General features: G+C 35.6%; 3 protein-coding genes across 8 annotated transcripts; all 3 read right to left on the reverse strand.

The window, feature by feature from the left end:
• Positions 1-98: 98 nt before the first annotated feature.
• On the reverse strand, positions 99-12,218 carry LOC105159198 (exocyst complex component SEC3A). The gene is made up of 25 exons (XM_088879091.1): positions 12,041-12,218; positions 10,860-10,930; positions 10,362-10,442; positions 10,141-10,208; positions 9,938-10,040; positions 9,264-9,412; positions 7,380-7,497; positions 7,062-7,166; positions 6,691-6,792; positions 6,410-6,547; positions 5,990-6,118; positions 5,826-5,906; positions 5,632-5,706; positions 4,893-5,066; positions 4,652-4,799; positions 4,517-4,581; positions 4,234-4,404; positions 3,670-3,749; positions 3,257-3,338; positions 2,444-2,541; positions 2,186-2,294; positions 1,363-1,431; positions 797-862; positions 628-717; positions 99-499 (listed from the first exon to the last, which is right to left on the reverse strand). The coding sequence occupies exons 1-25, from the start codon at positions 12,216-12,218 to the stop codon at positions 389-391; spliced, it is 2,661 nt and encodes an 886-aa protein (XP_088735217.1). The 3' UTR covers positions 99-388.
• LOC105159200 (Disease resistance-responsive (dirigent-like protein) family protein) lies at positions 12,158-16,004 on the reverse strand. 6 transcript variants are annotated; one of them, XM_088879092.1, is made up of 2 exons: positions 13,047-16,003; positions 12,158-12,297 (listed from the first exon to the last, which is right to left on the reverse strand). In XM_088879092.1, exon 1 carries the CDS (start codon positions 13,585-13,587, stop codon positions 13,048-13,050), a length of 540 nt encoding a protein of 179 aa, XP_088735218.1. In that variant the 5' UTR covers positions 13,588-16,003; the 3' UTR covers positions 12,158-12,297; position 13,047. The 6 variants fall into 6 exon arrangements, with proteins under 6 accessions (XP_088735218.1, XP_088735219.1, XP_088735220.1 ...); XM_088879093.1 differs by having other exon boundaries at positions 12,166-12,305; positions 13,047-16,004; XM_088879094.1 differs by lacking the exon at positions 12,158-12,297 and having other exon boundaries at positions 12,896-13,753; positions 15,660-16,000.
• Positions 16,005-16,361: 357 nt separating this feature from the next.
• On the reverse strand, positions 16,362-23,325 carry LOC105159201 (BEL1-like homeodomain protein 2). Its single transcript, XM_011076179.3, has 6 exons — positions 23,108-23,325; positions 22,576-22,991; positions 21,729-22,445; positions 20,202-20,587; positions 19,577-19,637; positions 16,362-16,952 (listed from the first exon to the last, which is right to left on the reverse strand). Exons 2-6 carry the CDS (start codon positions 22,879-22,881, stop codon positions 16,545-16,547), a joined length of 1,878 nt encoding a protein of 625 aa, XP_011074481.1. The 5' UTR covers positions 22,882-22,991; positions 23,108-23,325; the 3' UTR covers positions 16,362-16,544.
• Positions 23,326-27,712: the final 4,387 nt, after the last annotated feature.

The raw sequence follows: 27,712 nt of genomic DNA on the forward strand, positions 1-27,712 counted from the left end.
AAGGAAAAAGGAATATGAGTAGAAGCGTTTCAAACATGCCAAACGGGGGGCGTATGGGGAGAGAGAGAGAGAGAGAGAGAGAGAATTCAAGAGCAAAGTGAAGCAACTAAAATGAATTGATATACACTAGCCATTAACAAACAATCAATCAGAACGTGCAGTTTACTACAACAGACAGGTCTGATTTTCCATGGTGTAAAATTTTCCTTCTGCAGTACTGCCTATGAACTCCACACGAAAGCTCAACGATGCTAAACATCTTCACTCGGCTAAGGTGGTTAATCAAAATATCAAGGAAGACCCATAAAGCTAAGAAAGGAAGAATATAAAGACAACAGACACTGATACAATTAAAAACTAGTGAACTTTACAAGACTTGGCTGCTCCTTCACATGGATGCCAACAGTTCTCTCATTTCTGAGACAGCGGGGATGGTCTCGGTAGGATAAATTTTAGCAACGAGTTGAGCAAAGCTGTCATACTTGTCAAGAAACTCCTTCTGTCATTAGTTTGGATACCATCAGCAGATGTTCGAGAAGATTATTCTGGTTCACTCAGAATGAAATGTATATTTGCATAGCAAACAGTATATTCTTTGTTCACCAGGTACAGTTTTAAGTCAAATACCTTGCACTTGTCCCACAAGGAAGGCAACAGTTCCTCTGAGGTCAAATTCTTCTGCAATCTCTTATACATTGCACTGATAGACTTGTCAACCTACAAAATTGAAAGATATTTTTCAGCATATATAGATCAAAAGAAGATGCCAAATCTCAAGGTTAATATATTGTCATACCCCGGATAGACTTGATTTTACAACCTTGCGCAGATCCATTTTTGACAATCCAAGCTGGAATGGGATCTGAAATTTATAAATACTTTTTTAGTCTCACATAACTTCAGTGGAGCACTTGAAAAGAAAAATGGAACACTGATGTCAGCATGGGATGAGGTAGAAGTTAGAACTTAAGCTTGTATGCATTTAAACCAGTTCACTTATAAATGCCACAAAATTGCATGTTTGTATGCTGTTGGCAGCATGGCATGAGTTAAAAGTTAGAACCAGTTCACTTGAGTTATAAACACAAACTGAAATGCAATCTTGCGTATGTGACCACTAGTTAGGGCAACACTATGGATTCATTCTGTTACTGTAAATGGATTCAATCCCAAATTTCATAAAGAAAATAACACATTCGAGGGCCAGCCTGCAAATCATGAAGCAGTGAAGAAGTTTTACCCACTTGGAGAGCATGTCATGGAAGTGACAATACCTTACTACTGAGCAGAAGAGCAAAAAAAGGCAGATTCTTAAAGCTTTCGAGGAGTTAAATTAGTAAGACACATGCTTCACAGACTGACCTCTTCTGGTGTGATTGTGTACATTAAATCCTCTATTCTGCGAGCAAACTGGAAAAGTCGTTCAAATTGCTGCATTTAAGAAAATAATATCAATAAGCAGATTCTATAAAATAGAATCAATGACAAATTTATAACAAGATATTCATCCAATTGGAAAACTTAACAATGCTAATGAAAGTCAAAAAGGGAAACCAGGTGAACAGGCTCCAGGCGGCTCTTATACTTTACTAATATCCTTTTTTGTTTTTTGCATTTTTCTTCGGGTTTCAGTTCTCACTCAATGCTGAACACCATAACTTACACTAAAGACAGGGAATCAGATTTATATAGGTCGAATTTAATTTCTTCTTTGGGGTTGTTCAACTCAAACAAAAGAAAGGGCACGTGAAACGGTAAACATTGAACTCAGAGAGGACTCAACATATCATAATATTTAATGCACATTAACCCATATTCATCAATCAGGAAACAGCTAAGAAGATTCATCAGCTAACTGGGACCGTTCGGTAATGCAAAACAACTCTTGAATGACCTAGAAGGACATATTGTGGTATTGCTTACTCATGATAAATGCTCTTATCCATATGTTTGGACTAGAACACTAGTCGGCATTTTGCAAGGGAAATAATGCTGGTTTACTAATTTGTGTTCCTAATCTCTTTGTACCATTCTGTGACTCTATCATCAACCTTGAAGCATCAATGTTGCACTTGAGCCAGACCAAGTTGTAAAGTCGGACGTCAGCTTACTACACTCCACTTATATTACAGTTTAACATTAATAAACAGTGCACAATGGTTATATCTGAAAAAGAATAACTTACATAGTATATAATTGTGCTTATAAAGCGCGTGCAAGCTTGTTCATAAGATTCACTTGCTTGGTGATAAAATTTTGCCAAAGTGGGCACAACATTGGCCAGGTCATACAGACTGCAAATTCCAACCAGCTAGTGAATATAATAGTTCCAAAGCAGTACTAAAAGCCACAAAATGGAAATTCTACATATATACCAATATAAACAAATAAATAACATATAGCATATGATACACGAGTGCAGTGCACTCTAAGTTGATGATACCTGTTCTGGAATGCTGCATAATTTTCTAAAAGCAAAATATCGGCATATTTTGGATCTGCTTGAGCAATTTTGTCCAATGTCACAAACATTACTGTCACCTGCCAAATTATTTCAAATATCACGGAGAAGTCCAAACCATACGTAACCTATGAAAAGAAATTCTATGATCTGATGAAAATATGTCAATCAACACTATTAGATTACATGAGCTTCTTAGAGGCTACTCCAGCATGAAAGTGATATCTCATGATTAAAGGTTTGACGAGAAAATGATACCATATCCAAAATTCCTCCTTTCTTCCTCAGAGGAAACAAACAATAGTTTTGATCGGCAATCACGGAAAGTAACTCTTATTCAGATTCCCTTGGATACAAGTGCTGATAATTTCAGGCATGAGCGTGTCTCAGGGACCACAACTTTTACAAGCCAATCCTTTTTTTCTTTTTTCTCTGTGGAATGGTGGAGAAAGGCAAGGTTCCTATTTTGTTCGTGAAAGAATTGTCATATTTGCATCATTCAACTATAAATATTACTTGAAATAATTTATATTGTTTCTTTTCATTTACTATTAGGAACCAAGGAGATTTTCTATTTCACATTACATTTTGAAGATTACTGTCAGCAAATAGAACTGGTAAACCAGGTAAGTTTCAAAGATAGAAGAGTATTTCAGGCTGCATTGAGCATCACCATGCACTTAAAGAAATGAAATGAAAATTATAAACCATTATATCACAGTACTGGACCACATATATGAAAAGCATTTTAATGTGCACAATATGTTGAGAAAACAATTTTATAGGACCACTCACAAACTTTGAGTAAGCCTGATCCACCAAATCCCTTGACTGTCCTTGTATGTACTGCTCCATGCGGGTTGCAAGAGTGGCAAATCTAAACAAAAGCTAAACCAAATAAATTCATGTTTGACAGAAAAACTCTACAAGCACTAAACATAACAGATAAGTTCTTGAACAAACTTTAGGAACATGAAATTTATAGACGATTTAGGTTTAATGAGAAATTTCATTTTTCATCAAACAAAACCTAGGCAATGTGATGCACAATTGACAGGCATAGTGGTCAAAGTTTGGCTCTCCACCAGTACAAAGAATGAAAATGGAAAAAGAAAAGAAATAAATCAATAGGGGAGGGAAAGGTAAGAAAGGATTTTCCCATCAGAAGAATGGCAGTCAAGAAACAGTATAAATAAAGTTACAATTACCTGGGTATATATGACAAGACTCCCACCTGCCGAACATTTCGTTCATTTCTTTCGATCTGGTGGCAGGCTTCATCCACAAACTGAAATACAGAATACGTATTAGCGCATAAAAATCATTGCACAATACAAAGAGTTGCATAGAATGGTATTTGTTGTTCGTAATTCTTATATAGTTCCACATATTTCATAGCATTCCTTTAAATGGTCGCCCAAATATTTATCAGACCTTCCTGTTATAGACAAGGAAAGGTATAATTTCATGTTCTTAAGCAAATGGCTTAGAAAGCAACCAGGTTATCCTTCTTGTTAGATAGGATAGCTTCAGCTTCTTTTCCAACAGCTGAGGGGAAGATTTTAATTCTGTTTGAACATCTCAGTACAGACAGACTTTAGTTAGATCCTTGGTTCGTTTCAGTTCAAGGTCAGCCACTTCCAGCTCTCCGAGGATTGATAGTTTCACATATTCATCAATGTTCATTGGAAAAATCATCCATAGGTATACAGAACTAATGGATCCTTTTCTATTCAAGAATAAAGTTTCCTTACTAGAGGATTATAACTTACACGACTGAATTGTGTAGAAATTCTGTTTTCCAGGTCATCAAGCAAAAGACGCACAAATCCAGCTGCATCAGCTTTTTGACCAGAAATATAGCGTTCCGTGATACCATGCATGGATATACAACGCAGTGGATCGATCTTGTATGCCCAGTCCACCACAGCATAGAAATCTTCCTAAAAACTCAACGGGAAAAGGGAAGCAGTCAGAAAGAAGATTATCCATCAAAAACAGGGAACTTGAGCTGAAATCAAAGCAATAAAGTTGCAGATTACAAATGATTGCTACCTGGATTCCATCAAGCAAATCATGAAGTGATTCATTTAATGCCTGCAGGTCTGCAGTTTTTTGACCTGGAAAATTGCGACAGGGGGTGACTATCATGCAATAAGCTAAAGCAAAATGTGAAAAACTATGAAATACCAGCTTTATCATTGTCATCAATGTCCAAGATGCCCAAATCATCATCATTATCATCATCAATGGGTACTGTTTTGTTGCCATTGGCAAGACCTCCAGGCGGAACAAGAGCTGGAACTTCAAAGCACATGAAGTGTGCAAAGAAAGAACTCTGTGGTTTATTAGCATATAAGAAGCTTGTCTATAGTAAGGGAAGACAAAGTAAGAAAAGCAGAGATATAGAGCTTCAACGCCTAATTATAACCTCATCCACAAGGAGTGGAATAAAAATGGTGAGCATTTTCGCATATGCCTCAGAAACGGTGGAAGTATCTGCACTACTTGCACTTTGATTCGAGCCAGTGGAACCATCAAGCCACACAGTTGGATTCCTTGATGCTTTTGTACTCGCACGGAGTTCATTTGCAAATTCACGAGCCTGGCATAGAAATTGGAAAAAATTTCAAGCTTGAAAGTAGACATCAATTTGCTGGATGAAAGCATATAAATAAAAGGACTGATACAAACATTCATGCACAAGATCAAATCAGAACAAGAAGTTCAGGTTTGTATCTCATAGTCATGTTTTGAAATAATTGCCCCACTGGCAGTGACCCCAAAGTGTTACTGCATATGAAAAACCACCTCAGGCTCAAATAGAGCAGTAAATCTAGTTAGCAGAGAAAAAGAACAAATATTTATTTTAGGCGCAGTGAAGCTGCATTCAGAACCATGACAAAGGGTGTTTCAGAGGTCCTTAGCTTTCCTAATATTACATTGATTAAAAACCTATTGTTGATCATATACATAGGGAAAAAATTATATGTAGTCATGCATAATATTCTGATGATACACAAGTGACCTTTACTCTCCATAATCTTATAACATAGAAACAGGCAATCAATTTATGGAACCTCCTAGACAACATGCAACTCTAGTGGTAAATGTGAAGACACCAGAGACAAGCAACTGCAAGGCCATCAACACAAGATCTGTTCCCTGACCTCCCGGCGTAAAAGCAAATTCAGAGAGCTGCAGTAAGCTTTCCTTAATGGGCCCAAGCAATTCTTATCTAGACTCTGCAAATACCCAGAGGAAAAGGAAGAAGGAAAACAAACTGCATGAGAAATAATGAAGTACACAAGAATAAGCTATGACATCAAACAGCTAATATTGTAGATAAAACTCTTCATCGTACCTTCAGGTGTTGCAAGAGGCGAGCATATGTCCTGCACTTGTACCTCAAATCAGCATGATCAGGCCTTTTCAGTTGTCCACGCTGTTAAACCAAGTAATCAGCAAATAATTTACAAAACCAGAATAGATTAGTAATTGTTAATCATCAAGTGTCTGTAGCAATACCTGAGAGAAATAACTCTTATCGCTTATCATAAAATCCACCAAACTAGCAAAATAGTTCCTTAGGAACTCGGATGCTCTTTTGACAAATGTGTTTCTTAACTTGTCAAGTTCTGCCCGCTTCTCTCTGACCTGTGAGTTTCACCCACCAATGACAGTAAGAGAAACTACCCAAAATTTATAAAAACACCTAGCTTACCAACTATGAATCCTCCTTTTTTCCTGACAATTCACCTTCTGGAATAAAAAGAAACCCCAAAGTATAAAATTATACGATTCTAACATCTATGGCCAGAAGAGCAGCCTCATAAACCGATCTCAGAATTCTGGATTGACTGTGTTGTACTATAGTTTTCAAATTAACTATGTTGCAATTAATCTTGATGCTAAAGGTAACAGAAATAAGCCATCAACTCTACATACAGCTCTCATGTTTGCATAGCAACGATCCAACTTGGGAACTTCAAGGTTTTGTAAAGCATTGGCCAGCCACTCGCATGCTTCTATATTCTGAAGCATGCGAGCCTCATCAAATGAACCCCCTGTAAGACATGCTGCGTACTGCATCAAAAAGAAAAAATAGCAAATCAACAATAGAAAGTCCCGAGAGTAGGAGTTATGCAATCCATTATAAAGAGCGCAACATCTAATATTATTAAGTAAAATGTTAATTTCACAAAAAGAAAGAAGCTATGTGAGAAGACCTCAGATGGGATGCGTAATCTTTCAAGAAGTTTATCAAGTTCCTCAATTAACGATTTGTTGTTTACTGACTGCATTTCCAGCTTGTTATTTCGCGTTTCAATCTGCAAGCCCAAAAGTATATGGTAGCATGTTAGCAAACTAGAAGCAAATCCAATTCCAGGTTGAGCCAGAAAATGTTTCTTGAAGTAATAAATGTACCAAAATAATTAAAACAAACACATGGATAATATTAGATTTGGTTCAATGTGTTTCATCAATGAAATCTTTGAATAGACATACACAGCTGCAGCACCAAGCAACACAAATGTACATTTCTCAAATCACAAAAACTTATTTTTCCAAATCATATTAGAATTTTAGAGATCTATACCGATTCTATGTCCTCTCTCATATGGCGTAGTTTCACATTGAAAATGCTTAACCATTCATCCATGTCATCGACACAGTTAGTGGCAGCCTCAAGCCCCTGTAATACCTGCAGAGCACAGAAAAGATAGATTAATATATAAATAAATCTACAGCATCACACCAATCGTGCATTTATTTTGAAATAAAAGTACAATGAGGAGGGTGGAGAGAATTTTGGGGGGGCGGGGGGGTTGAGATTCTTCAGGCGCAAAATGATTGTCACAAATAGAACAAAAGCCTACTGGACTACAACACCCATCATATTGCAACCCATAAGTACCTCATTTATTAAAGGCTCATTCTCCAAAATTGCATGCACATTTGCTGCTTCTAAAGCCTGAAGCTCTCGCTTCAACCTCTCAGAAAATGCCTCTGCTTCACCAATGCCCATGACATAACTGCAAACCAGCAATTTTCATAGCATTAACTATGGGTTCAAACAACCAAAAAGTCATGGTGACAATGCATAAGTAAGCTATCTCACACTAGCATAATCAACAAAAGCGGAAGTAACAGATTAAAGTAGCAGTGTCTACTCCATACAATCCTCTGCAGGTAAGTAGAGGAATAACTTGACTTTCACTTATGGACCGCAGAACTCCAGTAAGGGTGGGAACATTAAATGAAATATCCCAATATGCACCACGTTGTAGCTCATAAAAGATGAATATGGGGATGCTATCTTGTTTTCATTGACTAATACTTTCTGGAAAAATTATGACTGAGGATTAGTTAACATGATAAAAGACGAAGGTGACCTAACCACACTATCTTATCGCAGGCATCACCATGTCAAGAGTGACATGCAGCCAAAAGTATATACTCACTTTCCATCTCTTCAGATTTAGAGCATAAACACTGGCTAGTTTGTAAGTAGTACTCGTCTTACAGTCAGATTCTACTTCTAGTTCTCTTTATTCTAAGAGAAATGAGCAAGGAAAATACATGTAACTTGCAGATATTTGCTTCGAAGAGAGTTATATGCGCAATGACGATGACTCTTCAAATTCATGTCTGAGAAGCTTGAAGTAGGTAAAAATTAGGAAGACAAGTATTTTCCACAGAGAAAGTCACAAAATTTTCAACTCAATTCAGGAGGTTCACAAATGCAGATAGATCAGCAATTCAGCATTAATGATTAAGTTGCATACAAGCTAATTCAATAGCTTCACTTTGGGGTAAATATTAAATGAAGGGTCAAACGTACATTTATTAGTGTCACATGTGCGTTTAGATATAGAAGGTTGTTGGATGGAAAGACAGGCTCAATACTGGAAAGTGGATTTATTTCAGAAAGGAATTTGTTGAAATTTGTCTGATTTTCATATATCTAAAGCAATATGATAAGAAATGAGCACCTCTGTATTACGCATATTCTTAACATTCAACTCTCATTTAAAACTCCTGCCAAGTAAAATGAGACTTATTTTTGGGCCCTGCTAGAGTATGATTCACTAGTAATTTTTAGAAATCTGAATAACAGTGCATTGCTTGTGGAATAAAAAGGCTGTGAACTCTATGAGATTCAACCCAAGAAGGCACGATTTAACTGTAGAGAACTCGTGGAAAGCACCAAATAACTTTCTTCTATGCATGATGCAACCTAATTAAAAGGTCAAACTTCTCAATGTGGAATCTGTAGAAACTCTGATTCTTCCTCAGTTTTCCATATTGCTTTTACATGATATCTTTAAACCTCCATCCCTTTGTTACAAATAACAATCCATTGTACCTCAAGAATCAGCAATCACATACAAAGCTTCAGAAGGAAATTGAGTTTATATCTCCACATGTACAGATGACAGCATTCTCTATTTTCGCCTACTGTATCTAAACTTAATATACTTCATACAAAACCAACCTCCTATCATTCAACCTAGACTAGCATTCCTCAAAAATCATTGATCTATAAGCACCCCTTCTCTTATGCTACTGCAGACAACAAGCTTACATGCTTTTACAACCCTCCCACCTGTGAAAATCTGTGTCTGAACTTCTCTCTACTAAGTACTAACAGCTCAAAATTCCTCTTAACATTGTTGGTAAGATTCTCATCATTTTTTACCTTTTAACTGCATTACAAGTACAATTCATGATCCATTCAACTGCATGCTATGCATTCAGCACAAAGGAGTAAGTTTACATTTAAACGTAAAGTACATACGTGCCTAAAAGAGCCTCCATGTCCTCTTCCTCCGCTTGAGATACCAATTCTCTTTCAACTGTCACTTTCATGTCGTCTTCTGCAACTGAAGCGATAACTGGCCCATCTTGAAGGGTTCCTTGTTGCTTAGTAACTGCTGGTGTATTTTCCTGTCAAAGATATATAATAGACTCTGAGTTTAAAAATTAACAGTGGAGAATACAACAAAACTGACCAATCAAAATCATGAATCCACATGTAGTTACGCAGATCATCATTAAGGGGAGAATTAGTTTATTTGATGCACATAATCCGGAAACAGATAACTTAAAGAGATTCTATGGAACACAAGTTGTCGTCTCGTGGGGGAAGAAACATATTCTGAGTCTTCTTTGCTTCAAGTACATTGATCAACCATCATGGAAAACTTCATTCATAACTACAGAACCTCCAAGTGACATTTATAATGAAACTTGATGAAGAAAATAATATAGTGATCACTCGGCAAGGAAGAATCAATATTCGTGCTCTGAATATCAAAAGGAACAGAAGTATAACTCTATGACAAAACAGCACCCTCCCCGGTTCAATGACTATAACTAGCAGAAGCACGTAACAAAGATTATTTCCTGTTGACTATTGTTAATAAAGTGATGAATGAAGGAAGAAGCAAGCTGAATCATATCACCACGCACTTTTGCCCAAAGAGCCATCTCCACAACATCTATGCCGACAACTTTAGGAAGACGACCTAACATATCCTTGCAGATGTTTAATATGCAAAGCAGAGTACGATTCCTACAACCAACAAAGGAGAAGCCGTCATTCATAGAAGAGAAACAGCCCCAAGTCATCTCCAAATAATGGCTGGATTGGCATAACCAGGACAAGTAGCTACCTGTCATCAATATTGCGCATTGTCCACTGAGGTGGGGCTACACTCTGGCTTCTAAGGTTGTCAAAACCCTTTATGAACAGGACCAACACCAATTTAATCAAAAACATGTGTTCAATGAGCCATTCTAAAAGTAAATCTTTAAGAAAATAAATCTAGGAAGGATATATAAAGATTAATGAGCTAAAATCTACTTGGGGTACACAATGCTTAATGAGCCATACCAGTACAAAAGTACATCCACTTGGATCATTGGTTGCAACTTCCACTTTCGAAAGATGCTTCAGCTTGTATAATTTTGCTGGCTATAAGTCAAAGAAATAAATTATATAAGTGTACAATACATACTAAAAAATGTCAAACTTCGAAAAAAAGTCCACATCTTAGTCAAGTCAGAAAGGTTTGAATAATATTTAATATGCTATGTTTTCAACTTCCATTTTCTACTCAGGTTATTCAATTTATGGTTATTCTTCGTTGATTTATCTGTTAGTTTTTGACGTTGTAATTGTTAACTAAAGAATTGTGCCTACATTAAGAACTAAAACTTGCCATCTACAGCCTATGAAACTAGGAATCTTTCTTGGAGTAAGATGGCAAGGACATTATGTGCCTACATATGCACTCATTCTCCAATAATATATCAAGAACATACCAGGTATTGATCTAAAAAGTAGAGATTTTTCAGAGGAATGAAGCTTCACATGATACTAAATACTTACTTCAAGAACACCTCCAGAGGAATATTTTAAGACATGAAGGAAAGCTTTAATCTGTTGAGCTTTTGCCTTTGCTGCAAGCAACCATGTGAAGTCATTGGTTCATCAATAGGTTGAACAAAAAGTGATGAATATTATTTTCATTCTATATTCACAAATAATTGGTATGATACAGTCATATCAATACAATTGCTCCTTTCCACTATCTGTAGTATGGGGGCACAATCAAAAGATTCAAAAGAAAGAAAAAAGGTGAAATTTTCTTGCATGACAAATAATCAAAACCAAAGGAATGGTTTGATGGCGTTAAACAGTTTTTCACCCACAACAAGTACTCATCTTTTTTTACCTTTCAAGCAATTCTTTTTATGTTTAGGGGTGGCTGAAAAAAGTATGAGTTTTCCATTAGCAGCAATAAGGCTTGCAACTCATTCTATTTACTCCTGAGTACATTTAAAATGCTAAAGAACAGAAGGGAAGCATCTAAATGTTTCTCCATCACCCAGGCAAGTGCCTTATCTAAACAAATTTCGTTAAGTCTTCCCATGATTGTCAAGCCAATATGAAAGCAAACACATACTATGATGCAAATGTGTGTGTGTGAACATAAATTTAAATCTGGGGGGTGAACATAAATTCTATGTGTGTCCTAGACACAAATCCAGAATATCTTTGATTGTGTATAAGATAAGACTAAAGGTAAAGTATGCCTTTTTCAAAACCCAGTTACGTCTCAGAGACCTTCAAGTAGCATATATCTCAGTTAGCCACTCAAATTATGGCAATGCTTCTCTCAGATAGCCACTCAAATTAACATTCAAAAGAATAAGGTCGCTTCAAATAAGGACTAGTACCCGCAAAAACATGCTTGGTCAAAAATTTCAAGTTTCACATCCAGAACTATTGCGAGCTTAGTCTACCTACCAAAACTAGAGCACGCTGAACGGAGCAATCAATTACTATATATGTGCCAATTAAGTAGACCTCCAGTAGAGCAGCCAACGCTAAGCTAATTAACATCCGAAATTCAAAAAATCAAATTCTAGATTTAACTTCACAATTCAATTACGTGCAGGCGGTAATTAACTTATTGATCAAATTTCAAACTGAAAAGTAGACGCAATCATCATCGTAAATCATCTCTACCAGCCCCAAAAGCACAGAAAAGAGTTGAACTGCCTTACTCGAAATGGCTAGAACACGAGGCTTGGCCATATGACCGCGTCCCAATTTGCCGGCTTTGCTCCAGATCCCACGGCTCTTGGCCACCCTGATGGACATTACGACATCTTGCTTGGTGTCCTCGATCGCCGCCTGGCAGGCCCGCCGCAGATCCTCATCGTCGGCGCTGGATTTCGCCATTCTTCTCTGAGCTCTGAAGAGGAAATAACTCGGTTGGGTTTTTGTTCCCTCTTTCAAGTCTTTTCAAGTCCTTTCCAGTCTATAAAACTTCAGGTGAAAGCGTTAGACTACGGTGAATAATTTTCAACTCTCTCTCTCTCTCTCTCTCTCTCTCTCTCTCTCTCTCTCTCTCTCTCTTATTCTTGATAGTTAAAAGAAAAATACAAAAAGTAAATTAAATTATTTTTAACGGTAAATTACAGTGATACTCCTAAAAGTCTAATTATAAACATACCTCTTCAAATTATAATTTTAATGATAAATACATCCAATATTCAGTAACAAATATTTACATTTATGTAATTTGTTGTTCTTGTTTTTCAAGTTTTGCATTTGTTATTGTTTTCCCCCTGCCTATGGATTGAGTTCCGTTTAACACCCAAAAATTCAGGAAACTATGAAATAAAATTTGGTTTAGATTTTATTTTTAACGAACGCATAATTTGGTTTATTTTTCTTGCTAAATCCAATATTTCTTTTTCCAATTTTCTTGCTAAATCCTATATTTTTCTATTTTAGGCATTGACTAATCATCAGAAATGCTAAATTTTGATAATATACCAACTACAAATAATTCTTTTTCCTTTAGTCCATTTTACCAACCATAACATATTATAATTCATGATTTGACAAAAACATTCCATGAAAGTTGTTATTTTAAGGTTTATAAATTACAAGTCCTGTGGTTGATCTCCACCGACAATATTACACGCAATAAAAGAAGATCAAGAAAATTTGATCTCAAAAAACTATCAAGAAAGAACTCAGCCAAATTAACTAATATTTCACCTCATCCTGGTATTGTTTGGGATCTATTAGGGAACTTCAGGTGCAACTTTATAAGATAAGTTGCATCCAGATTAGGTGTTTGTCTATTTGTCTCTGCAAAAACAGCAAGGCCACGAGCAAAAGAAAATGACCCTGTCCCACCCACTACAGCCAGTTCTTCTGTTTCCTTGTGCCCAAAATTCTTTGCCTCGATGCTAATACTGCCTGAATACTGATGAGTATGAAATGTAAGGTAAATGATATTGAAGGCCGAATAAGCAAAGCTTTCAACCGGGATTATGAAACCCTGCGCCTTTCCGACCACCCGGGACGTGTTCTCCGGCCCCTCGGTCAGCATTCGGTGGAAGATCCAGGCCCCGGGTTTAGGAGGAGCTGGGTGCATGCTGGAGCCGCCAACTTGAGGTTGTTGAATGTAGAAGGATAAGGCTAGCTGGGGAGTTTTGTGGGCTTTTCTGTGGGGTAGTGGTGAGAACAAGGCCAGAAGTATAACTGAAGCTGTGGCTAAAAGAACTGCAGTGCAATATATGATCCTGCACAACATTATTTCAAGGGGTAGTTTCAGAGGTTATGATACATTGGATTGGACTGTGATCTTTGAACGGTCCCTTTAATAAAGTCTGTCTCGAGTGTGTTTGTTAATGTTGGAAGTTCTGGCAACCTAATCCACCTTTAAGCTCTTCACCTAATCCGCTGAAGTCATTCTTCTCCTGAAAAAGGGAAAAAGGATATAGTAACTGCTATCACAAACAACCTGTAGCCTGGCATGTGGTGAACCATCAAGGAAACTGCAGTCATGAACAGAAGAAAACGGGTAAATGCAAAAACAATAGACTTAACCGTGGTGATGGCTAAATTTGCCAAATAAGTCCAGTCCGGTAAATCAATCATGAGCTTAAGCTTGCTGTTTATCCAGCACCTCATCCAGGAAGACAAATGAAAGCTTGAGGCTGCTGAATAGTCCTGTCAGAAGGCCAAAAAAGGCTTTGCCTTTTGAATGTGACCAATGCTTTAACAAGATCCTTTCTAACGCGGAACGGGAAACATATTGATGCACATCAACCCTTTGAGTCTGTAGAGAACATATGGGAAGCTCAGTTGATCACGGGAAGTGAAGCAAACCACCTCATTACGCTTAGACTTACTATCAGTGAATAAAGAGGAAAGAGGTGAACATAATTTTTGTTGCATTTTTTTAGCACATGCTTTTTTTCCGGCAATATTTGCAAACTTCGACGACTGAATGATCAAAATCGCAAATAAATAAAAAAGTTAAATAACCTATTTGATACCCTAGAAAGATAAAGGACTAAAACGCTGAAATGCAAAATTTACAAGACGAAAATTGCTTTTAATCCTAAAAAGAAAATCCAATCTGATTAGTTTACACCTTGTGCGATTGATCCACCCTTTAATGCACTTACTATCAGAAACTAAATTTACTATTTGCAATTACATAAAAATCTACGACTTTGTAGCATAAACCTTCAGTGAGACGAAGTAGACTGTAGGAAGATGCCAATTGCCTAATCAACATTTAACTTGAATGGCTTCCAGTTCATACAACAGCAGATACATAAATAAAAAAATATCAAAGTACAAAGAAGAAAAAAATGAATTGTATCCTAGTATCTTGAAAATTTTCATTTCCATGATATTCATGAGATTTTGAGAAGAAAATGCCAGCCTAAACAAGAATTTGTACAAGTTGTTACAAAGAAGACACTCGCTGAACACCAAAATCTAGAGCTTCTGTCTGCATATGATCATTTAACTATCCCATAGTGCGGGGACGATTTCATGTCGAAATCCTGAGAAACCAAAGCCAATACGTTAGAGAATGACATTGCTTGTAGTTCAATAAAATCACAAACTTCAGATATATGGCATCTGCTGTGTGTATATTCTAAATTCAACATTTTGAGTACTGCGGGTGCTTTCTAGCTTTCCTCAGCCCAGCCTTCTTCCTCTTGACTACCCAGTCTACCCTAGCATCCTTGGTTGGGAGATTTTCCTGTTTCAAAGGTGATCTATGGCTGTCGCTTACTTTCAATGAGGCCGGGGAAAGGCCATTGAAAATTGCTCGTGCCTGACAAGAGAGCAGAAATATATCATAGCTACTATCGTAGCCTATGGTCACAAGTGGAGTCTTAACAATACTGCAGCCCTGCATAGAGGGTTGCTTGAAGGGAGTCCTGAAGGAATCATCATTGAGTTAATTTGAAAAAAGAGAAACAAATGAAAACAAAGTAAGATATGTCAATCACAAAACTGTGGGACATGGCAAGTTCTGGCGAGCGTCAACTTTCTTCCATCTCATCTTGCTCAACGTGCAGTGTTAAACCAAGTCTACTAGTTAGTACGTCTTCAGGCTCACTGCTATATCCAAACCTGTAGATCTCCTTATTCCAGGCATTCACAGATCTTCCACTCAAATTGGAGTAAATTAATAATCGTCCCCTATTATATACTTGAGATGATTTGCATCTATTCGATTATTCATATACCTCCGAGCGAAGCTAATTGCAGAGCTATCGATAACCGAACAAATAAACGCGAAGCAAACACCAATACATCATATAACTAAATGAAATAATAATTGGATGCTAGGAGCACCTTAGCATCGTAAAAAGTGATAGTTAATTTTCCCGGTGCATTCCTGCAGAACAACCACAGCAATGGCGCATTTCCGATTATATTCTGCGCAGCGAAGCACCAGGAAGCCTAGACTTCACCAATTTCTACAAGTCCGCAGTTTCCAAGCAACGGCAGCGGAGGCGGCGACAATAATTGCAGGGAATTTGGTGCGGCGGATTTCAAAGAGCGGGATGAGGCGAGAACAGAGATAGAAACAGCCATTGCTATTGGCGGAGGTTTTCCATTTTCTCAGAGTCACAGCGTGTGCCGGATAATGTGAAATTGACCAATACACCCTCCGTATTTATCCCTTAAAATAGTTGAAGTAATAATATTTACATTTTCCAAACTATGTAAATTTCTATTTAGAGTACATAATAAGTACATTTAATAATCAAAATGTACCAAAACACTAATGAGCATAAGTTATGAACCGCATCACTTATTCCATTATATATAAATCAGAGTTTATATCCTCAAAAAAAATAATACAGCGCTTGCAACAATTATAAATTATGTGAAATACTTGATGTACGAATAAATTTTTTAAAAATACATATTACCAAAAAAAAATTATATAGTTTGATACATACTATTTTATAATTAGACATATATTGATATTTTCTGGTACTATATATATAAAGATGAATAATAATATATAGTGCATAATTAAGAAATATATGATAAAGTCGGGAATCATTTTTTGCATTCACCATAATTAACAACAAATTATTATTCTGTCCTCCTATGTATGTACCAACCAATTACACGCACTTTACAATTATAGTAGCAATAATTAACGTGCTGACATACATTACTCAATGTGTTTATACTGTTTTCATCAATCAATACTATGAATCTGCATTAATAAGCTTGGAAGTCCCTAATTGAGAGTTGTCCAATTCTGCTGGGCACGTTGTCGGAATTCCTCAGTCCCAAAGTAAGCGACACTTCCCCTCCTCCGCCCTGCGCCCCAACACCAACCAAACCAAACTGATCCGAACCCAGGCCCACCTCCGGGTTCTCCATGAACCGCCGGTACTCATAGCTCGCGGCGGAGGTGGCGCCGCCCACCTCTGAAGTGGTCTTTGAAGCTGGGCCCTTTTCTGCTGGTTTAGGTGCATTGGTATTTTCTTGAGGTTTAGGTTCTTCTTCTTCTTGTTGTTGTGCAGGTGAGTGTTGTACGTCTTGATCTTGGAACTCCTGCTGGTACATTTGTTCCACCATGGGCTTCCAGAGGCGAACCCTAGCATTTATGAACCAATTGGAGACCTGCGGCAGGGAGAGTGGAGTATGCGTATGAGTGGTAGGTAATAAGTAATAAGTTTTTGTCCCAACTAAAATTACTACAGAGTAAGTATGATATATGTATTTACGATGCGATTGGTCACTCTTTTTTAATATACATTAATAACACGATAAATATATTATGCTTGCAAATTGATCCAAATACAGCCAAATGCAATATGGGTTAGAACTTGCCATAAATTGATGTGCAGCATTGAGTTCAGTTCATTCATCATTTAATGCACTCATAAAAACCTGCAGTAGTTCATGCAGACATACATTCATACATATATATACACACACAAAGAGACATAGGCGATGAATGTGTCAAACTACATTATTAATTACACATCTATCGTCAGTATGCAGATTTCATTTAATTTGTCTGGTATTTTTGTTTTTTGTTTTGGCAGCCTGAAATATACTGCATACTGCATACTGCATTTGGTATTAAATGAGTGCACTCTACAACTTGTCTGCAAAAAGAAGTAAATATATATGGAATACCTAACAAAATCTCTCTCTCTCTCTCTCTCTCTCTCTCTCATCATATATATATATATATATATATGTAGAGAGTGTTTGAATGATAATATGAGTAATTAAGTAAAACCTGCAAACATATATATATATATATATATATATAATGGTGATGAGAGGGGGGGACAATGTGGAAATAGATTTATGTGAGTCAATGAAGTGATTATGGCACTATTAAAAAAAGAGTAGTACATTAATTATAAACGAGCACAACTTAAAAATTATATAAATGAAATTAATATTTTCTATAATCAAATAAAATTAATACGAAAATCATGATACGTTATCATAAATTGTTAAACATGAAATCTTAAACAAAAGGGAGATTGATTAAAAGACGAAAAAAACCTTTATAAAAGTAAAAACATCACATATTAATTAAGCAATAAAATTTAATTTAGTGCCAGGCCACTTAATTAATTAGTTTCTTCCGTATATATATATGGCCACCACTTAATTATTTTTTCCATATATATTATGTACAATGACAGGAAGGAAATATTTTTTTGGGTCTTATTAAATTTAAATACTAGTCTATAAGAGTAGAATTTATGTAGTATTCAAGTCAATGCTAATATTATAATAAGAGTTTATAATCAAATAATTAATTTTTTGGAGAAATCAAATTAAATTAAGAAGCCATTTTTCACTAATATTTTGCTGATGTAGTACTCAAGTCACTATTATCAAGACTTGCACAAGTCATGCAGGATTTGATATATTGATAATTAATTAACTAGCTAGTGAAAAATGAATAACATATTTGGAGAGAATATGTATGCATTTAATGTCGGGATTTCATCAAATCTCTTATAATAATATATTTGTTAATTTTGATAATTTCATATCATAAATTATTGCAGATTCTTAATCTCTTTAAACTATATGGTCCTATCTACTTTGTAATACGAGTTATTTGGGTAACGGGATTCAAAAAGCCATATATTAGTTATACTATATTTACTTAGATTATTTGGGCTGAATAACTCAATCCAAACAGTAATTAGCACCGATCTTAGATTAGAGTCGAGCATTTATAGAGCAAACTACAAAATGAACACCTTACTTGGGTGTCCTAAACTACGAATTATACAACTTTATAATGAAAAGCAAAGGGATAATTGCACTCTCCTAAGGTTTGATGTAATTATACGTAGACCCCCTATAGTTTGAAAAATTACGTCTAGCATTCCTGAGGTTTGCTTCAATTTAACAAATAAGTTCCCAGTTAGCTAAATCTACTAAATTTGCTGATATTAAAAAAAATTTGAATAAAAATTGATATTTACCCTTAATTGACTTAAAACTGATTTATTGTAAGTCAATAATTTTTTTAGACTAAACTACCCTTATAACGGTGAAAATATATCTACTCACATACATTAAAGCATGAAAACGTATGAGGGTAATTTGGTTATAAAAATATTTTTTTGATTTACTATAAGTCAGTAATAAGTCAATCAAGGGTAAATATCAAATTTTTTTTTTCAATTTTTTTTGTTAAAATTACAAAATTCTGTAAATTTTGACTAACGATGGGACTTATTTGTTAGGTAGAAGCAAATTTTAAAGGTGTTAGATGTAATTTTTCAAATCACGGAGAGTTTACATACAATTATACCAAATTTTAGGAGAGGAGAGTGTAATTATTGAAAAAGTAAATAGGGTCTTTACATTTTAGAAAATACTAATATAGGTAATTCTTTTTATACGAAATTATTTGAATACCGTTCCCTTAATCCAATTCCGGGCATCCCAATGTTGGTTAAAGGCATTTCTTCCAAATTCGAACATCATGATGAAATCCTTTGTTTTGACAGGAAAATGAAGAAAGAAAGGGAAAAAGACTCTTGTCTAGTATATATGTATATATATGCTAGATCGAGAAGCCTACAAGAAAGCTAAATTAACATAAACACAGACACAGATAGGCATGCAAACACAAAACACAAACATATATGTAATGTAATAATATTTGTAAATCACGCAAACCAAAGTGAGAGAATGAAATATCCCTTTCAAACAGATATTGAGACATCAATTTGAGAGCAGAAAATATAATCGAGTACCTGGTTTTTGGATAAACCAGTCTGCCGAGACAGCAAATGTTTGTCCGCTTCACTCGGATACCTGCACACCCACACACACACACAAAACCAATTATTAATTAACAATCTAACCACATTAATCATTACATGCTTGCAACTGCATGGTGATCAGTGATCAATAATTGTACCCTACCCCCCCTGCAAAATCAGATTCTTTTCCTAATCCCCTCCCTCACTTTTACATCACTACAATTATAGGAACAACACATTCTTTCTACCTAGCTACACCTCATCATCTTTTCTTTTACTTTTACTTAATGCTTATGCACATAGATTTTCTGGTCCGTATTCGGACAGACGAAAATCAAATAGACAATCACAATTGTTCATATATATATATATATTATGTTCCATTATTAAATAATTCTAATTGTATCATATAGATATATGATTTTGTTCCGAAAAAGAAAATTTTACACTAAGAACTCTCAAAAAAAAAAAAAAAAACCCAAGATTTGCTACGCTGGAAATCTTCCTGGTGCTCCATTATTAACCTAGCTAGCTAGCAGGCATTTTGCGCTTTATATATATGAGTGGTGTGTGAGTATGTGTATGAGAGAGAGAGATGGAGAGAGAAAGTATATACGGATGGAGAAAATGCTCAAAAAGCCAAGATCTCAAGATGTTAACAGCGCGCTCGGGCAATCCCCGCTGGGGCCTCCAGGATTCAGGGTCCAGCATTCCCATATGTTGAAGGGCTTTTTGCTGCCTATACTTTTGCTCAAGCAACTTCAGCCTTGGAGTTTCCCCTTTCGTCAATCCACTCCCTACATTCACATCTTTCTCCCCCAGAGCCTCGCAGCTCACCTTCACCTCACCTATTATTGCATCCTTCATGCACCGGAAGTGCCGCGACATTGCCTTCCGTGCTAGTCCTGTGTACACGGCCGCCCCCCCTTGCCCCACTATCGAGTCGAACGAATACACCATTGCCTGCATTTGTTCGCAGTATCTCAAGTATCTCGTGTCCACCTGAACGTGCACCACAAGTCGTGAATTCATCAATAACGTGCTACGTGATTCATACTATTTGGTGAAAAGTTATTTCAAAATTTTACATATATAGAATGTCCAAACACTTACTATTTAAGATGAAAATTCAATACATTATTATTATCATAGCATCATCATATATAGCAATGTGAATTCAATTGATTCTCACTGATACGAAAATGTTTATATACTAATAAGAAAAAGGGCTTGAGAGATAAATTAGTTCAAGTTGATGGAAGACATATGATATGATGAGCAGCACGAGGAGTCCACTGGTTTAGCAGATGCCTAAAAATCCGCAAAGTGTCAAACTTTTCCGGCAGAAGGAATGTCCAAATAAAGTTGTGGCATTGGCTTTATTATGCATTGATTGCATGTCATGAAGAGAAAACAAATGATATTCAGTGTAAAGCAATTCATCTTAGACAACAACAACAACACACACACTGTACTATATATATATATATATATATGAATATATAATAAACACGCACACATACACACACAGAAGGAGAGATGATCGTCAGTCCAATTATTAATTAAAGCTAGCTTCAAAATAGTACTCTAAACGTGTTGTGAGGAGCCTTTAATTTCCTCCTTTTAACAAAAGCCTGAACTATAATGAATTCAGGTGTCTTCTCCCAATAATTTGCCACTAAGCATTGTTTAATAAATTAAAGCTCCAAAATCAAGATTAAGACACAGAAACAAAAAAGAAATGGTCCCATTTGGACAAACAGACTAAAAACAATTTCCCTGATTAGCACAAAGTATAGTTTTTAAATACCATTACTACTGTATATGATCTGACGAAAAGCAGCAGTAGCGTCGGTATATATTACTTAAATTCTGAGCTACAACCTATAATGGAGGCATGTCGTTCTTCGCTCGACATGTACCCCAGAATGTAGCCTGTCATGTGGTAAAGAACATCCCAAAAGTTCACTCAGCAAAATGGCCTTAATTTATTATATCACTTGTAATAATGAGCCCTCCTAATATTCTAAGTTTCAAACTAAAGTGGCCAAGTTTGGTTAGGAATCATATCAGCAGCCGTCCATGTCTATGTACTGTACAAAAATGTATGTATGCAGAGAGAGAGAGAGAGAGAGAGAGGGACCTCATCAAGCATTGCTAGTAGCTTAATTTTTCTCCTCTGGTGGTCAGTTCTTTCGGCATGAGCCAAGGGATGGTGATGGTCTTTTGAGGAAGATGGTCCAGTTGCAACCCCACCACTATCCGGGACTGAATTAGGGTTTCTATCTTGATTCTTGATTTTCTGATTCTTCAATTGCCCTCTTCCCACAGAGCAGAATTCTTCCAGGAGTTCTTGAGCGGCCCTCAAGTACCGTGAATTTCTAAGGAAATTTGTGCTTCTTGCAGATTCAACATACCCAAAATGGACCTGATTACCATGACCTGATGATGATGATGATGATGCTAGTCTTGGAGGGTTGAACAGTAGCTGATTTGTTGCGAAATCCTTGGATCCGTAGGGATTATTACATGAAGCCCCAATTCCTTGACCTGGAAAGAATAATTCACCATTTGCTGCAGTTATTTTCTCGAATTTGGCAGCTTCCAGGTTTCTTAAAGAAGACAGCGACAACGAAAGACCTTGTCCCTCCAAGACCCTCCCAGTTCTTGCATCTTCCATGTCTCGACTGCTGCTACCTGGAATCCAAGTGAACTGGGATTGGGGCTCCATGTTGGATGCTGGGACAGGACTAATCAAGTGAAACCCTTGAAGGTTAGAGTCCGATGAGCTGGGAACTAACTTCTGAAGGTAAGAAGTAGTGCAAGAAGAAGCTGTAATTTGTGGATTGATCAAAGGAAGCTGCAAGAAAAAAATTGATGAAATCAAGATTAGTACTGCAACTATTGCATGAAAATTTCATGCTTACATGCTATATATATGTTTACAGTAATTTCTCCAGCTTCTGTTAATGTTCTGAACACACACTCACCTCATCTGCAGCAGCCTCATTTACTACTGCTGCTGACAGCTGTTGTTTTTGAGGCCACCGGTAACTTGATTGGATCTGATCATCCAAAACCTCGGTGCTAGCTTTTCGCCACGGCAAATTGACAATCTCGGTCAGCATACCACCGGTATCGTACACCGGTGGCTGCCCATCTAAATCAGCTTGGGGCAGCGGCTCAAACCCGCCGCCTTGCTCTCTTATCATCCACTCCCCTTGCTGTTTTGCTCTTTCATGTGTACCTGGAAAGTTGTAGATTCCTTGATGGAAGCTTTGGGACATAGAATTCATACAAGAAACCAAACCAAAATCTTGAGGCCAAAGAACTCAAAATCCTTGTCCTAGATTTTAGGTCTGTTTCTCTTCTCCTTCTCTAATTAACTCAGAATCTTGAAATGAACCTGCCCACATAATTAGAACACACCACGACATCATTAAAAGACAAAAAGGGGATGCAAATTCAAGACCAAATTACACCAACACTGGTAGTCCTAAGTAGCTGCTAAAAGAATTAAACCTCGTTTTCGGGGATGAATCAGTGTAACAATAAGCTAGAAATCAACTGATCATATCTGCAGCTTGCTGAATGTGTTGATCTTTCTGCTTGAAATCTGCTTCATGGAATCTTAGGGATCAGACAATAGAAAGCCAGGGAGAAGGGATAATGAAAGGAGAGATGAGAAAAAAGAAGGGTCGCTCTCTTCCTCTTCACTCCCTCACTTCACTTTCACCAAACTTTATATATAATATTAACTACAAGCTTATCATTTTGTACGCTAGCTTGCTTTTCTAAAATTTTATTTAACTTAACCAAGAAAGTTGAAGTAGTGAAAGTTATGTATAACAGAAAAGAAACTGTTCTTGCATCCTTAAATATAAGTTTAGTACTTCTCACTCGTCGTCCGTATACTTAATTTAGAAAAGAACTTAGGAGCAAGTGCACACATTTGTAATTCCTTTAGTTAGTGACCTTAGTGGCCTCGAAAGGTTTAAGGGTGTCCAATAGTTTTAAGTAGTACGTAGTATATACTATGATTTTTATGTCTCATAAAAAGGTGTTCTCATGTGCAAGGATGAGATGAGATGTTGAGCTATAATTCATTAGGTAGGGTTTTGCAAAGAAGAAATTTTTATTACTACATATGACACACTTACAAGTAATAACTAAGGATGGGACAATTATGAGTTCTTGACAAACAAAGAACCCATTATAAGGACAAATTTCTTGTAGCGATACTAGGAGAAAAATTATTATTGGCTCCAAAATTAATGGTTATAAACAAAAATTATGATAAATAAATTATTATTAATCATGATTAAATAAAATCGATATCAAAAGCTAGCTTTTCCATCATGAAAAGAACATTTGTCACAGCTAATAGCTATGGTAACAAAATTTGTCATAACTTTTAGTCATGCATGACAAATGTTTTAGCCATTTTCGTAAAAACTATAGTCAACAATTGTTGTGCAACCGTGGTTAATAACTATTTACTACGAGTATTTATTATTAACTATGACTAATAAACGTTATAGTTTTTGTAGTCCGAGTCTCACTGTAATTTTTGGCTTAATTGATGAATTTTTAGTCCTGTATAATTCCAGATGGAAATTCAAAATTTACATATATGATATGCTATCAACATGCTTTTACTTACTTGTTTGGGAAAAAAATTTGCAACTGACAACATGAAAACAGCCTTTACCCAATTGTGATGGCTTACATATAAACCATAAGAATGTGGTTTTGTCTTTTATGATGATTAGGAGGACAGAACTGACATTGTTTCCCTGATGAATAATAGACATTATGATGATCTTTGTCTCAAGGAATGCATAGTGAGTATGTATAATTCCCCCCTTACACTGAACATATGATTAAACCATATGGTGCTTTTGCTACCTCACTTAGAATTTTCCCTCTGTGCTATATATTTGGACACTGAAAAAAGGTTATCATTCCATGATTGCAAGTTCATATGGAATAGTACAATGTACTAAAATAAGTAGTCATTACATTGTACCTTTAGGAGCAACGCTCAGAGACAAACTTTCAGAGACGTTGATTCATCGAAATAAAAACTTTAATTGGCATTGATTTCTTGAGCTTGTTGATTCATGTAATTGGAGACAACTTTACTCTCGACAAGTTAAAAAAGATGCATTTCACTCCTAGGTTTCCGATGAAATCGTCTGTTAAAATCAATCTAAAATCAATCACTCCTAGTGTAGCCGAAACATTAACCATAGATCATGTCCAAAATCATGATAAATGTTTTGCTATACTAAAAACCATGACGAATATTAATTAGTCGTGGTAAAAAAATTTTAAGTTTTTAATTTTGCTTATATTGAACCGTGGTTAATAGTATCGATTTACTATGATTTTAAGCCGTTATCATTTATAATATAACGAAAACTCAACTTTTTTTTGTAGTAATACTAACAGGGGTTCAGGCCAAACTCGCGGTCTAAACATTGGCAGTCTTACCCACCCACCCCACTCTAAAAGAAAGAAAAGAGAAAAGAAATGATATTTTATATAAAAAGAAAGAAGGAGTTGTATAAATATAAAACAAATGTAATTTCTGAAAAAAGAAATTAACCGTGAAATCTATTTTTTTACCATCGTATAAGTATTATAAGAAAATAAAAAAAAGGGACCACATGAGTGGTGTGCTGTCGAGAATGAAAAGGTATAGATGGAGGGAGGATTGGAGGTGTTCTTCACCGAAATACTCATAAAACTGTGAATGATGAGCAATTTTGCCAGTGGGGGTGGGGGACTACCAAAAGACAGACCACCACCTGCCTCACAACCCACACCAATATCCCTTCCTATTAATAACTACTCATCCTACCATGCAACCCTTGAGTTTACATAATTTTCTAAATTATACCACACACATTTATGAATATAAGTTGTTATATTGGTGTAAATATTTAAGGGTATAATTGATATTTTAAATTAAATTTGGTGTTCCGATGTTATAAAAGATTTAAGTTTATTCATTGAATACTTTTTTTTTTGACAAATTATTCATATACCAAAATTTCATGATGGAGTCGATAGGTTTGAAGGCCATTCTTAAGTTCAACGGCCTCACGGGCCAAAAATGTGACATACGTACATTTCACTAAATCATCACCCAAAGAAATAAATATAAATTCAAATAAATTGTCTCTAGAATACCTTCTTTATTTCTCCAAGAAAAAAGAAACATCATCTTTTACAAATATTCTCCGTAAATTTATATTCTTCATGTGGGTTTTTTTTTCCTTCTTGTTTTTGGCGGGGAATTGATGAATATGTACTGGGCGTTGACCACATATATTTTTTCAGGACCAACTTTCATCAAACCTCGTAGAGAAACTAAGAGTAAAAGGTTTATTGGAGAAAGATTAATCAATGAGATAATAACCACACATGTTGTGAGATGGTTGTAATAATTTGTATGTAGTGGTTTCGTACGTTGGTCCAAGGATGATGATCGTGTGGTCTAAAATATAATTGGGATGATCAATTCGGGAGAGTGGAAAATATGTTCCCAAGCAATTAATTCGGGCCAATTACGTATTTATTATGGTGGTCTCTTCTCTCTGCATGCCCTACCTATTTATGACTTCTTTTAATCTTTAATGTTCCTTTCTACACTCCACTCCCCACTATTCTCTTTTACATTACTATTATTTGTTGTAAATTTATATTCAAATCTCATTACTTTCAATTTTAATGTTTTGAAATATTCTGTTACATTTCTCAAATGATCAAATTAAATAAAACGTGTAAATTAATATAATAGTCTTATTTATTGACGTGGGAATTATCTTATCAAGATCTTCACAAACCTTCTTGATGATATTTGGATATTGGCTAAGGCCTAAAGATTTGTACATATATATGTACTTGTATCAAGTAAAGAGGTCATTTTTTATTCTGATCAAACTTATTTTACCTGACAAATAATGGTGAGATATATGTTTAAAAAAAATGATGGAATTTTCCGCATATTTGGACAGTGCACATTGATGGACAAAAGCATAGTGACAAAATTATAATTCAATCAGACTGACTGATCATTCATCATCATCATCATCATTGTCATCGTAGTAATTAAAAATCTGCACAAAATTGTATATATTTTCATATATATATATATATATATATATATGTGTGTGTGTGTGTGTGATGATGCATTGGTACCTACCTGTCAATTGAAGTGCTTTGGGCCTACTCTTCTCCCAATAATTGCACCAACCCAGGCCCGCCAAGAACCCATCCTTCTACTTGTGTTTTCCTTCTTTTTTTCTTTTTTTAATTTCAGTATTAAAATATTAGGAATTGGGTTTAGCCAAATTATATATGTGTGAAGAAAATATAAAAAGAAATATAATTATAAGACATAAAATTTATGTGGTTCAGATGGCTACTTAAGATTAATTTACATTTAAAATTGTTTTGAGTAAGTTTCAACGAAATGTCATATGTCAACTATTTATACTAATACATTGTAAAACATTATAAATTATAATTTTTGCTGAACTCAAATTTAAAACCTTTTAATTATAATTTGAACTCAAATTTGAAACCTTTATACATTATAAATTATAAGTCAACTATTTTTGCTGAACTCGAATTTTGAAATTGTTGGGACTTTATTCCACCAGTTATCAGCACAAACTTTTCAAAAACTTAATCAACTATTACAGAATAATTATGAGTAAGAAATTCTTAAATTACAAATCAGATATATACAATAATATAAAGAACTATACAGATCTTAATTTACAGAATATAACTAGAAAATAATAATAGTTCGGGTCAGATTCGATAAGATTGAAACCCCACAACCACAAAAAAACGGCAACTTTCTCATAGTTTCTCAACACACTCTATATTTTTTTTTTAAATAGACAATCTTACAAATTTAAATTTTAAACACTTCATCATTTGTGAATGCCCCCCCCCCCCACCATTCTCATGTGAGAGATAATCCAATGGTTTACACATAATACTTTTCTATAAGAGATTTAGTATTTGAATTTTAAATATGTGCATGTCTATTGGGTGCATCAATGTAAATAATTAGTGTTCCCCATATTTCCGAGGGAAAAAGCCAAG

The sequence above is a fragment of the Sesamum indicum genome, linkage group LG3 (assembly GCF_026168435.1).
Source record: "Sesamum indicum cultivar Baizhima isolate 11 linkage group LG3, ASM2616843v1, whole genome shotgun sequence".
NCBI classification, from domain to species: domain Eukaryota; kingdom Viridiplantae; phylum Streptophyta; class Magnoliopsida; order Lamiales; family Pedaliaceae; genus Sesamum; species Sesamum indicum.